Source organism: Falco cherrug, chromosome 7 (assembly GCF_023634085.1).
Source record: "Falco cherrug isolate bFalChe1 chromosome 7, bFalChe1.pri, whole genome shotgun sequence".
NCBI lineage: Eukaryota > Metazoa > Chordata > Aves > Falconiformes > Falconidae > Falco > Falco cherrug.
The window spans coordinates 34,523,401-34,537,047 of record NC_073703.1 but is presented as its reverse complement, the minus strand read 5'-3'; the positions used below and the strand labels follow the sequence as shown (position 1 = coordinate 34,537,047).

Here is a 13,647-nt window from a genome sequence, read left to right as displayed (position 1 = left end):
TATGGGATCTATTTATGCAGTTTTTCAATGAGCGCTTCAGTAAACCACATGGAAGTGCAGGATTGTCAAGCAGCTGTTGAAGCGTCACTTGATCTCTGTACACTCTTAAGTACAGCTATTTCCTTTGTGGTATCGTGTAGGTAGGTTGCTTATTCATTTCAGTATGCAAAACATATTTCTGTAGCACTCTATTTAGAAGTGGAGGTCACGGGAGGAATTTGGCAGCATCCCATCTCTACTGGAGGTCGGTTCCCCGAGTGTCAGGGCTGCTACAGCTACGGCACGGAGGAGTTTGAAGGCGGACGGCCACATAACGCAGGTTTTATGACTTAGATTTATTACTGGGATGCTTTGTGCCAGCCCAGGCAGCCGGGGAGCCCACGGCCGTCGCTAGGCAACGCAGCCCCGCCCGCGGGCCCGCCCATCTCCGGGCAAGCTGAGGGCAGTGGCTTCACTCAGCCGCCGCGCATGTGCCTGGTGAAGAGGCTGTCGCGGCCTGGTGCTCTCCCGCTGTAGGGCAGGGCGGCCCGGCCCCATGGCCGCCGTGTTTCTCGTCACGCTTTATGAGTACTCGCCGCTCTTCTACATCACCGTGGTGTTCGTCTGCTTCCTCGTCACCAGCGGCCTGGTGCTGGGCTGGTGAGTGCGGCGGGGCGGCGGCAGTGAGGGCAGCGTGTGGGGCCGACGCCGTCCCTGAGGGGCTGGCCCTGCCCGTGGAGGCCGGTCTGGGGCGATGGGCCTTGGCCGCGGAGGTCTGGCGGTGTAATGAGGTGGACCGGCGTAGGAGGGGGGTGATGGGAGTTGGCGCCCCTTGGGGAATGAGCTCCGGGAGTGTGGGGTGGCCCTGGGGTGGCAGCGGTGGGGACAGTGGGGCTGTGTTGAAGAAAGGAGGGTGAGGAGGGCTAGCGTTGACTGAAGGGGAAGAGCTGCTGTTCCAGCAGGAGGAGGATGAAAGCTGTGGAGAAAACAAAGTGGGCAGGAGAGGACCTGACCCTGAGTGAGAGAATGGGGGTCAGGTAGGGCTGCTTCAAGGGAGGAGTTTGACACTGTTGGAGATGAACATCTCAGATCTTCGTGGCAGATAAAATGAGCAGATACTGAGTGAGGTGACTGGCGCTAGGCTGAGTAGCAGCTGAATCTTGTAGCCAGTCTTTAAGGCAGGGTTGTTACTGAGGTGCCAGAGTACCCAGGCTTGCTGATGTGATACCAGTCTATTCCACTGATGAAGCTCAGAGAAGAGGGTGTTTCAAGTGAGCTGAACAGGGACTGGGATGGGGAGGAACCTTAAACAACTGATCTGCTAAAGTGTCTAGAGGTGTTATGAGTAGAAGACTCCCCTTCTTGTGTTTGAGAGGATTCAGCAAAGATGTCACTGTTGCCTCTTTCAGAAACAGGATCCTGAATGTCGTTGGTTCAGAGCACTGTCAACTCAGGAGTGTCTGTAAATGTAAATACTGATACTTGCCAAGTGGATACCATTGATTAGCAATCAAAATATTTTATGTAGGAATTGGGAATTGTGTGGCTTCTGGAGAGAATAAGTTGAGTTATTGCATTTCCTTCCATTGGATTAACATTAATATCATAGTGTACTTCAGTGTTTTCCATCCTTTGTCTCTCTTTGAATTACAGATGTCTTAGCTGCAGCTGTTCTCTTGGCAGCTTATAAATACTCTGCTTGACTTTTCTTTAAAAGTCTTCCCCTTGTTTACATCAGTTTGTTAGCTGCCACTGCTCAAACATATGCCATCTATTGCTTTCAGCGTGAATGAAGCAGATCTTTGATCTTTCAGATACACTTTTTGGAAAATTTTTGTTCTTGTTTTGCATTGCCTCCCCTAGTGCTGGGTACGTGGTAGTGAAGGCAACTGGTCTTTTTTCACCTTTTTGCTGGATAAAGCTCCACCTCATTATTTACTTGGAGAGAGAGGTAGTAGAAATCCTTTTCATAATTCTCTCTGTCCCACTGCACGCTGACGGTATTATATTGCCAACTGCTCTTCCTTTTCCACTTCATCAGTTCTTTAAAAATATTGTCTTTACAAAAAAAAGATACTGAATCATGATTCAAATAAACCTCTGCATGTATATCCTAAACCAGTGATCCTTTTATCAATTTAATCATTATTTATCTGCCTATAATAAATGCTTTGCAATCCCCTGTTGTAAAATGTCTGAAATAGTTGTGCCAGAAGATCCTTACATCTGCACACGTGTCCGTTGATGCTTTTTGGACTACAAGGTGTTCAGAGGACTGTCCAGATGCATTTTTGTTTCAGGATCAGATTCTAGGTGCATCTACACTAGATGCTCTTGCAGTTTATATAAATATATACAAACTATCTTCAAGTTAGCTTTTTAAGGAACTGTTAGTCAAGTAGAAGCAGTGGCGGGGAGCTCAGCCCATACGAGTATGTATGTATGTGGCCAGCTGCTCAGAGGTGTTTGCTGCTACCTTTGAACTCTGCTGTACCACGGCTGTATGACAAAGAGCCTCCAAGCAACTTCAGTGTGTCTGCAGCCACAGTTACAGTTTAAGTGCTCTTGAACTTACTCATGAAAACAACTTGATCCTTTATTTGCTACACAGAGTACTAGAAAAGCATATGGTGTCATATAATACATGATATATTGCTGTAATGACATTTTATTTTCCCCATCATTTTCAGCATCAATTGTCAGCTTGTTTTATGGATGTGTTTGTGATGGTGTCAGGCAGCCTAAAAAACACCAACTGCTTAGGAGTGTTAATGTTTTCATTTGCAAAATTATGCAGTGATTTGATGAGTGTCTGTTTTTATGGCCAGCCCTGGATACCTGTGGGTCTGCTGAGAGAGTCTTAAGTAGGTTACTGCATAGGTAGCTTTCTAGAGCCAGCTCAATAGATGCTCTGGTCATAGGAATGAAGTAGAATTTAGAGTAGCTGAATACAGTCCTGTGCATCGCCTTTTTAGCTGGAGATTAATGCTCACGTTAGACTCGGCACCTGTTTGAAGTCTGGACTGCTCTTTGAGAAATTAACTCAGGAGTAAAACCATTGGAAACTCCTGCCTTTTCTAAACTGGCACTGTTCTGAAGAAATTAATTTTCCCCTATACTAGCTAATGATCTGGGCTGATAGACTGTTAGATCATAAAATAAAAACTACTTTTATTTATCCTTCAGACACTGAATACTACCTTAAAATTTACAGAAACACTGTACTTTATTGTTGAACAGAAAGGCCCTTCTGCCTTCAGCTGCTGGGAAAACTGTACTAGAGGCTTTTTTCTATGCCTGCTTTTCATGGTGATTATCCTGTTGCTTTCGACCAGCAAAGAAAGTTTCCAAAGAACAGGGGTTTTACTTCAGAATCAGCCAGATGGTATAAAACAGGAGGCATCTTTATGTGCGGCTGGAAAGATTAGCTCCATTGAGTTTTGGATACTGAGTAAGTGAAACAGCTGCTGCACCTGGTTCCTTTGTGAGTAAGATGTTTAACTTGTGTACTTCGTTACAGCCGTGGCTGCTTTTGCTTGCATCGGACAGATTTGACCTTCTGTGCATGCAAACGAAGTATGGCTGAGCACCCTATAGTATATTATTGAAGAAATGCAAATGTTTTCATCAAGGTCTAGCAAGCCAAAGGACTTTATCAAAGATGGAGTAATGAGTATACAGTATTTTCTGCCAGCTCAATCTCTTTCCCTTTTGGTGTATCGCTGACACTCGGGCACACAAGATGTTAAATGGCAAAGGCGAGTATTTGTTAGACTGCCAGGAACAGGTTGTTGCTATTGGGAATGGCTTCGAGAATTTTTTTTCCGTCAACTTGAAAATCACTTTGCTGTTTTTGCCTGGTAGTTTTACAAAGGGCACCCCTCCAACATGAATCAATAGAAAGGAGCCCAATGTTAGTAAAAGCTCTACTTTTCTTTGTTTGACACACAGGAGTTGGAAAAGATTTTTAAAACCAGGAAAAAGTAGCAGTTAAGCCACAAAATTGTCTGCTTGGCTCAGAGCTGTATTGTACATGAAATCACCAATTATCAAACTGATTACATTGAAGCTCTGGTAGTGCTCTTTTCAGCTTGAGTTATTGATGTGAGACCTATCTTACCGTAGCAGCTGCTATTTCAGTATACTAAATGGAAACAATTGATGCAGGGAAGAGCCAATGGTTTGTGCCATTTGGAGTTTTCCAGTGCCCAATATTCTAATGACTGCATAAACCAAAATTCAAAGCCATTAAACAGGCCTTCACATCAACAGTACAGGTGGCAGCAGTAAAAGCACAAGTTCAGGGAAGTACAGCCTGAGCTAATTAGTAACTGTTTTCTAAAATACATTAACAAAAGACTCCCACAGCCTCTCCCTGTTGCCTTACTAATGAGACAGGACTGAATTAATGCAGTTAAGGAAATCTCTTCAGTCTCCAAAGTAGTCTTCTGATTGCAAATCTGGGACAGTTTCTCTAATCAGCTTTTGGTTATGGAAAGCTATTGCTATCACCTTAAAAGTGAATTATTTTTAGCTAAGTGTAAAAGGAAGTCTGTTGTGGAGCTTGTTCTTCTGTAACTGTTCTTTTAAAAGCCCCAGGTAATATGAAAATCTTGGGGTTTTAATTGATGTTGGAAATCATCCCAAAATATCCTTCCTCACTTTCTTTGATTTTTATTTTGATTCATAGGGTGTTTAAACCTTTAAACCTTTGCTTTGTTATCCTTTTAGAGTCAGAACATCACTTGGGCTAGCAAGCTGGTTTCAGCTTTGAAGAGGTCTTACAGTCTCAGCTTTGATTTGGACTCTTGACTATTTTGCACTTGGTTTCTGGCTCAGGATTTATTATTAGCATATTACTGTAATTGAGGTTTATATGGGAAATCGAGATCTTAGTCTCCCATAAAGACATCTTGCTGGCTGTAGTTACAGCTAGAAATATCTTAGGGCTGAATGATTTACTCTTAAGGTCTTCCTTTTGAACACACTGTCCATTAAGGCTGTTCCATCTTTGCAAGTAGTGATTTTTTTAGAATTTTTTTGGGGGGGGCGGGGGGTGTCCTGTGACAGGTTGTGCAGCAATGTCAATTAGGGGAAGGCTCTGGCTAACCGTTTACCACTAGAGGGCATTGACCGTTCTCATTAATTTTACGCTCTGGAAACACAGGAGTAAAGTGTTCCCCCTTTTAAAATTTTCTGTATCACTGTGAAGACTCCTACCTTCTGCCATGAAAAGTTGAAGTCAGACTGGCAGGCTGTATTATGCATGTACCCTAGCAGATACTCTGCAAAGCCAAGCTAGCTCTATTTGTTGTGCTGCTTGCTATTTAGAGCTGAAGAAAACCTCAAATGTGTCGCCATCAACACTTAACCCACTTGTTCTTGTTTCATGTCTCATAGGTTTGGTTTGGGTGTTCCTGTTATTCTGAGAAACTCAGAAGAAACAGAATCCAGCACAAGAGTATTGAAAAAGCGGATGAGACAAGTGAAGAATCCTTTTGGGTTAGAAATCCCTCATCCTGCTACAGCTTCAGTAACAAGTCAGTATATTTCTGATGTGCTTGATTTTCGTCGGTTTAGGTTCCTGAGCTTTCTCTTTTCTTGCTCTTGCCCTTTTCTGTTATAAAATTCCTCAGAAACATGCTTCCATCATTGCAATACAAATAATTAAATGTGTTTTTAAAAGTGAAATGTTTGGATATTTAAGTACAGTTTAATTTTTATTAATTAAACACTTCCTGCTATAACACATTTTTAAGTAACAAAAACATTTGCAGATTACCAGCTACCACTGATATTTTTGTAAACTGCACAGAATTGTAGAATTCTGTAGAATTCATGAAAGAATATATGCCACCCACTTAAACCTAAGTCCAGATCTCCAGAGGTGTTTGGAAGCACACTACTGTTAATAAACAAATAATCTTCCTGTCTTTCTATCTGTGCTTCAGTGGAAACCGGATTTAAATATCTATTTGGATCAGAGTTCAAGTGGTTCCTAGCATCCTTGAAATTGCCCACATGAGAAGTGAAATTCATGCCTTTCTCCATCATTAGGGAGTAGTAAGCAAGATCTTCCACCAACACAGATGTGGAGCTTTCCTATGAATGAGAAAAGGGCTGCAGCAGTTTTACCGCTCCTTCAACATAAAAACCCAACAAACCTAACAACTTAGTATTCAGGTAACTTGGATTTTTCAGGAGGTTTGAGCACTTGAACTCTTGAAGGAGTTCTGCTCCTGTTTGTGCTGTAAGTGTTTAGAAGTTAATGGTTTGGGTACTTGATTTTTAGGAAAGAAGTGGAGCACAGAGGTCCTTTTATTATCCTCCCTATGCATGATGATCAAGAAGGCCTTATTCTTTGAGACCACAGAGAGCGTTGTAGGCCAGTGATCCAATTAATACCATTATCTAAGAAGGGAATGGACTTTGGGCTAGGGGTTGTGCTCTTGGATCTCGTAGTGAGTGTGTAAAATGTTACCAGAAGTTAAAATTTACCCTTCATAAAATCACGTGCTCTTTTTTTAGCTTGATCAGCCATTTTATCCCCCCACACCCACTTCCTCATCTCCATTGACTTTCAGAAGCACTAAACCTAGGCTAAATTCTTAGATTAGATTACAAGGATAAAAATCTGGCACACTGAAGTTGTTTTCTGCTTGTTGCCCTTTTAAGAACGTACACTTAGCAATTCCAGAATTCCTACATGTGGGTGAGTAAATGAAATCCTTATCTTCTTTCTACAAGAGGGTATAACCCTGACACCTGATTGTCTGGAAGACTGTATTCTTACGTGTTACTGGGGCTGCAGTGTTCAAAAACTCCACGAAGCATTGCAGAAACACGTCTACTGCTTCAGAATAAAGACTCCTCAGGCATTAGAGGATGCTCTGTACAGCGAATACCTCTATCGACAGCAGTACTTGTATCCTTTTTTTAAGTTGTTTTGACAAAATATGCTAATTTATTGGCACAGGCAGTGTAGAGACTTGTGAACATTCAGCAGTTCTTGACACAATATATTTATGAACAAAAATGATGACAAATATTCTTTATGCAAAAGTCACATTTGTCTACAATTGCAGCTATGCTAATTGTTTTCCTTGACACATACAAAGCATTAAAAAAAATGACAAGGAAGAAAAATATTGTCAGTTACCAGAAGATGCTCAAATTGTCGATTTTGGCCCAGTGCCTAGATCTCGCTATCCGTTGATAGCATTGTTGACGTTAGCTGATGAAGAAGACAGAGAAATATATGATATTGTAAGTAATACAAGAATTTATTTTAGGGTCACTGTATTTAAGGCCTGAATGTTTCAGGAGACAGGCTTGAATAAAACAGCCTCATTTCCTTGTCCCCTGGAATTTGGTCCCTAACTTTGTCACTGATGACTCCGGAGGAGCATGGCAGAAGAGCAAGGATAGTTATATAAAAATTATGTATGTCATTCAAAAGATGCTTATGATTTTCACAAAGCTCATATCTGCAAAGGTCTCTGTGGTAAGCCCTGTGGTCAGATGAGCTAGCCTTGTGGTAGGTTAGTAAGCTATTACTCTGAATTTTCTGATCACATAAACCTGTGGTGGAGCTCTTGGGCTGATACGGTCTTTTGGATTGCTGTTGGCAAGGTAGGAGGATTTATTTTTCTAGTGTCTGGCACAGATATTTGAGCTGATTGCTGACTTGACTGTTTAGGAACATAGAAATTACCTTTCTGCAACAGGCCCGAGTATATGTAATGCAGTATGTTATGCCTCACAGTAGCCAGCTCCAGGTCATTTACAGGAAGATGTGAAGGTCTTGCAGGAGACTGAGACGAGATACTTGGTTTCCCAAAAGACTCTCTTTTAAAGCAGCTTCAGCCTTGTCACATGCAGTGCAATATCCCTTCTAAACTCTAAATCGACTGATTCTTTTGGACATGCTTTTATCTCCCATCTTTTCATTTGGTTGATGACCCGATAGTGCTAACTGCTTGAACAATAATGGATTTCTATTTGAACTCAGAAGCAAATTGCCTAAACCCACTGAATGCTTTTCCATACATACATTGGGAAATTGTGATTACACCTGTGCCTAAGTAGCCTGTTCCCTTTCCAAGTGATGCCTGTCATTGGCTTCATTTCACTTGACCTTAGGACTGCCTTTCTCCCTCCTGTCCCCACATGGGATTGTTTCCCCCTCACCCCAGCTGTTTCCCAGATAAGTATGTCTATTTATAGTTAGAGCTCAGATTAATTTAATATAAAGAGACTGCAAATTTCATATTTGAATGTGTTTGACATTAGTATGGATGTGAATTTGTAACACCTCTCTCTTGTTCCTTAACATGGAAGTAAGGGGTGGAAGGAGAAGTGGTGGAGGTGTTTTTCCTCTGGTTTGGGAGAAAAGGAACACAACTGGAATCTATTAGTATGGTCAAAGGAATAACTCCACCTGAACTCCTTGCCAATCAAATGTCAGAATTGCATCTGTTGTTGTTGAGACGAACTTCTAAGATATAAATATAGTGTGGGAAGGGATCTTTGCCTCTGTGGCCAATATGGTATTACCACATTGTTCTTGCATCAGTACATCAAGTTCCATCTAGAATTATTTTTGTGTGTATGTGTACATCCACCACTACAGATGGTGTTCCAGTATCTCTTTCCTGGGGGGGGTGGTCTCACTTTCATCCTAACTGTATTTTTGGCCACATCATACCTATTTGGTTCTGTGCTGTGATTTTCCTTTAGCTCCAGAAAATTAGCATGACCATATATAAGAGTTACAGAAACTGAGGACTGGCAGGGCTAAAGTGGAAGAAGGCTTACCTATCAGGCCTGTGTGCAAAAGAGAAGACTGAGAAGTAACTTGATTATGGTGTACAAGTATTTACAAAGAGAAAATACCTAGTGCTTAAGGGGAAGGGGTCCTATAATCAAACAGCATAGCATTTCTACTAGATCATAGTATCACTGTGTATGTTTCTATACTATAGGACAGCACAACAGAGAAGGCAGTACCTTGACGATCAAGATGCTTGTGTTAGGAACTGGTCCCATTCACAGTTTAGAAGTTTGCCTAGGTGTCTGAACAAACAATGAACTGGGACATGCGTCATCATTGAGAAAGCACTTATGTTGTGGTGGGATGACATAATAGAAATCCACTGAGAACCGTTAACTTTTAAACTCTTATTCTCAAAATACAAAATTTGTCATTTTATTGGCAATTTAATGGCTTTCAGGTTCTGAAACGAAGTTAATAGTGGTGTGGGGTGGTTTTGTTTTTTGGTGATTTGGGAGGTTTTTTGTGCACAATTTGGGCATTGTAATTTAGAAAAAAAAAAACTTTGTTGCCAAAACGTAGTAAACGTAGTTAGTATAAATACATTATGTATAAGTACATATATATTTAAACTCTGCATATAATTAGCCATGTGTGGATTTTGAAGTGCAAGTCAGATTTGCCTTTAAATTACTTTTTTTTTTTAAACAGAACAGCTTTCTTCTATATTTCATTTCTCTTTTGACAGCTTCTGGGAACTACAATAACATTGAATTTCACTTTCTTTTTTTCCTGCTTTTTAGAGGCTATTACATAATTTGGGCAGGGTGAGGGTTTTTAGGCACAGCATGCAAGCTTATTCAGAAAAATGCCTCTAAAGTCAGCCCATGGGGTCCTTTCATAATCCTTTCCAGTGAAATTTGTCTTTTGCCTACTCTGTTTACAAGCCAATCAGTGACACCTCTCAATGCTTTCCAGAGTCTAAAAACTGTGGTCCTTGTGTTTGTGAGGAAGGTGGGAGAAAGTAGAAAAGACTTTGCCTTTTGCATGTTCCCCTGTAATTCTGCACTCAGACTTGAGCTGACAGGGCCATTCCTTGTGTTGAAGACAGTCCGGGATGTGGCTGCAGAAGTTGTATGGGACTTAAGTGCATGTGCTTGCTTGGGGCTCAGTTGCTGTAGGAAAGTCCTCACAGTTTGTCAAAGTCTCTCCCATCTAGGAGAAGCTCATCAGGAGTTAGGGGGGTGAAGAGAGGAGAGTGGGAGCTGCTACTTCTGGTTGAAATCATTACTCAGGTAGCCTCTCCGAGGCATATCCATGACTCTACAAGCAAGCCTTACTTCAGCTGCATAAGCACTTACCTTTGGGAGGACTGCATCTGCTTAGGTGCCTTGTTGGTTTGGGGCCTAATTCCACTAGGTGAGAGTGGTTAGAGCAGGCCTCTGCTGTAAACGGGCCATAGAAGGGCTCTGTGGAAAACTGGGGCAGAAAACTGAAGCACCACAAAGTGCTCTCTTGTGCCACATTCTGTTTTCACCTTACCCAGTATATTTTTTTGATCTGTGCTTGAAGTCAACGTTGGTCAAATCCTGACTGTTTTAAGGAAATAAGCAGGTCAGAGGTTGTAAGAAAGTATGCAGTCTTTCAAGCAAACTGTTCTGTATGATTCATATAATGAAAAGGAAGTTACTAAACATAGCTTTTTCTTGGTAGATTTCAATGGTGGCTGTAATTCACATTCCTGATGAGAGCTACAGACTTTCCTGCAGGATATTATATCAGTATCTACTTCTAGCTCAAGGTCAATACCATGATCTGAAGGTAAGCCATGTACTGAGTCTTGTTTGGTTTGGGCGACACTGTTAAGTTTAGTTTGTGTAGGATTTCAGAGCCTAAATTAGTACAAGACATTTATTGTCATGCAAAGAATGGATAATAGTTAAAATTATTTTATCAGTCAAGTAGTTCCAGCCAAAGTTACTGTACAGAAATATTTTATATGAAAATACTCAAGATTTCCTGGAGAAATTGCTTGATTTGGTCTATGAGGCCTAGGTCATCTTCACTTACTAAAGCAGTAGCAAGAAATTAGCTGTCCAATGCTTCCTCTCTACAGAACATTTGTTACCTCCTTGCTAGTCTCTCACGTTCTCCTATACTGTCCTGCAATTGGGACAGCCTCAGAAGAAACTTTTTTACTTTCTTTTTACTGCAATACATGCACAAAGGTTAGGAATCTGTCTAGCACATACCATCGTTAAGTTAAACCAATGCTCTCATTATTCTGTTCCAGTTCCCCTTATCTACACATGTTGCGGGGCCATCTTTGTCCTGTGTCTGTCAGGCAGTTGATGATGTGATTCTGTGTGATTCACTGTTACATTACTGTGATGATAAAAATAATGTATGGTATTGGTAAGCTAGAAATTGGGCCAAATCAATTCAATTGAGTCGATTAACATTTATTCAGAAATAGATTTTTCCAAAGAGATGTTTGTCCTGGCCATTTTTTGCTGATGTAGTTGATCCAGGTAAACTTCCCTGCTGATCCCCTTAAGCTTTCTTTTCATGTATGGTTGCCATTGTAAAAACAATGCATAAACTGAACAGAAATAACTGCGCAGCTGCATTCTGTGTAGTTGCATAGTATGCTCTCTGTGGGTGTCTTGGGCTGCATGGTAGTTTACTGGCTCTGTTGAGTGATCACACCCAGAAGAATTTGCACTTCACATAAGATGTGGGGGGTTGTAACATGAGCAAGAGTGGAATGGGTTGAGTGAAGTAGACTTGACAACTGGGTGGATGTATTTTTTGGTAGGAATGGATAGAAACATCCCTCTAAGCATAGAGAATGGTATACCAGAAACAGAAACCGGAGCTGCTCAAAACCTGGGCAGTTGCATTAAAGTTCATGCACGTACATTGATTTGACTCGGCTAAGATTTGATGACTTATCCTTAATATTATTCCAGTGGTTTATGTAATTTTACACTTCTGAAATACCTTTAACTGAAGGCCAGGCAACTGTCAGGACTCAAGCAAAGAGTGAGTCTGGCACTGTTTGACCCAGTGGAAACCAGTGAAGCTGACCCAGAGGCACTTACATTGCATGGGTGTGTTCAGGTATCGGGGGACAGTTTGTTTACTTCTAAATGTTTGTGTATTATGTGTATTTTAGCAGCTCTTCATGTCTGCAAATAGCACTGCACCAGCTTCAAGCAATACATCCCCTGGTGAGAGAGGCACTGACAGAAGCTTGCTAGAAAAGGCTGGACTGGCTGAAGATGAACCAGAATTGCCTGAAGAAAACAGTAAAGACTGTGTTGTTTGCCAAAACGGCACAGTGAACTGGGTACTCCTGCCCTGCAGGCACGCGTGCTTATGTGATGGCTGCATTAAGTATTTTCAACAGTGTCCAATGTGTAGGCAGTTTGTACAAGAATCTTTTCCACTTTGCAGTAAAAAGGAGCAAGATGAAGATGAATCAACCCATCTCTTGCAAGATGTTCTTCCTGGAAGAGTTTTTTAATGGGGAAAACATAGAAGAACTGGGTTGTATGCACCAAGATTAAATGTAGAAAACAGACTGTTTATGGGAGGATATGTAGCGTTCACTTGTATGGTTTTGCTTTTTATTGTTAGGTAATTCTCAGCTTCCTCATTTTTCTTCGCTCCATATGCTCACAGGAACACTAGGCTTCTCCATGCAACGTGGACAGAAGTGGTGCGTAGGATTTCTTTGAAGGATGTGATTTTATTTATAACTTCTTACTAGTTTTTCATGGAGTACTATTGGAGGCTATTTTGATGACTAAATTTAGTATATCTACTAAAAAAAGAATAAAACTTGCAAGTGAAGTTGCACACAGCTCATTCTATATTTATCGTATTTAAAATACTAGAGCAATATTATCATTTTAACTCGGTATAATTTAGAAACGTAGCACTTTACAGAACATCAGATGAAGGAAAGTAAATATTCTTCATTGTTAAATTGTATTTATTTTGTAGATGAAGGCTGGACTATGGCAGGAGCTCGGAGTTTAAGACCTGATTCAGGACATTGTTTCTGGCTGTTTTGAAAGATTTGTGTGCATGTGTGTGTGTGAGGGACCTTAGCCAAAGCCCACTGGAATGAGTGGAAAGACTTTTGTGTTGATTATTGTTGGCTTGAACTAAATGTCGCTGACACTTTCAAGCCTGAGCCTCTGCTATGTCATCTTGAGGCACAGACTTTCATTCTTGTTAGCAATGGCTGTAAGAGCTTGTTTTCCATGTAAATACTAGTTAATTACTCCATAGAGTGGTTACTTGGGCAGTTTTGTGATGCTATTCTTAATATAAGTAGCCTGCTTTGGGGAATTTCCAATTCTTTTTACTTGCATTGTCAGGCTAGATGCAAAGTTAACTATTTACCTTTTATCAACAGTCCCAGGGAATTTACTTATTCTAATAAAGAAAGAAGCTGAAGAATAGCAGAAAATCACTTATTTTTCCCTCCAGTGGTGTATTATTAAAAGCAATAAAAATGGCTGTTGAGAAGAGAAGGTGTTGTTTTGCTTCTTGAGAGAGCTGAATTGTCCTAAAGACAGATGGGCTGGGTTTCACACTTGTTCATATAAGGCAAAAAATACAAATGCTTGTTAGAACCTGTAAAAAAATGGGGAATAGCTGCTTTCTGTTGTCCCTCTTGTTCCCTTGCAGCTTTTCCCCACATCCATTTCCAGGACAGCTGCTCAGTCTGAGAGAGAGAAAGCCGTGCTCCAAGCTATTCAGCTGCACTCTCCTGCAGCTCCTTTAACAGTGCTCCCGGTACAGGGTATGCACAAGGTGCTGCACACCTCCACACCAGGGAAGGAAGCTTCCCCTCCTCAAAGGTATTCCATCGTTCCATC

General features: G+C 41.2%; 1 protein-coding gene across 2 annotated transcripts; it reads left to right on the top strand.

The window, feature by feature from the left end:
* Positions 1-434: 434 nt before the first annotated feature.
* On the top strand, positions 435-13,299 carry CGRRF1 (cell growth regulator with ring finger domain 1). 2 transcript variants are annotated; one of them, XM_055716757.1, is made up of 6 exons: positions 435-639; positions 5,380-5,519; positions 6,727-6,904; positions 7,098-7,245; positions 10,466-10,573; positions 11,934-13,299. In XM_055716757.1, the coding sequence occupies exons 1-6, from the start codon at positions 536-538 to the stop codon at positions 12,279-12,281; spliced, it is 1,026 nt and encodes a 341-aa protein (XP_055572732.1). In that variant the 5' UTR covers positions 435-535; the 3' UTR covers positions 12,282-13,299. The 2 variants fall into 2 exon arrangements, with proteins under 2 accessions (XP_055572732.1, XP_055572731.1); XM_055716756.1 differs by having other exon boundaries at positions 11,931-13,299.
* Positions 13,300-13,647: the final 348 nt, after the last annotated feature.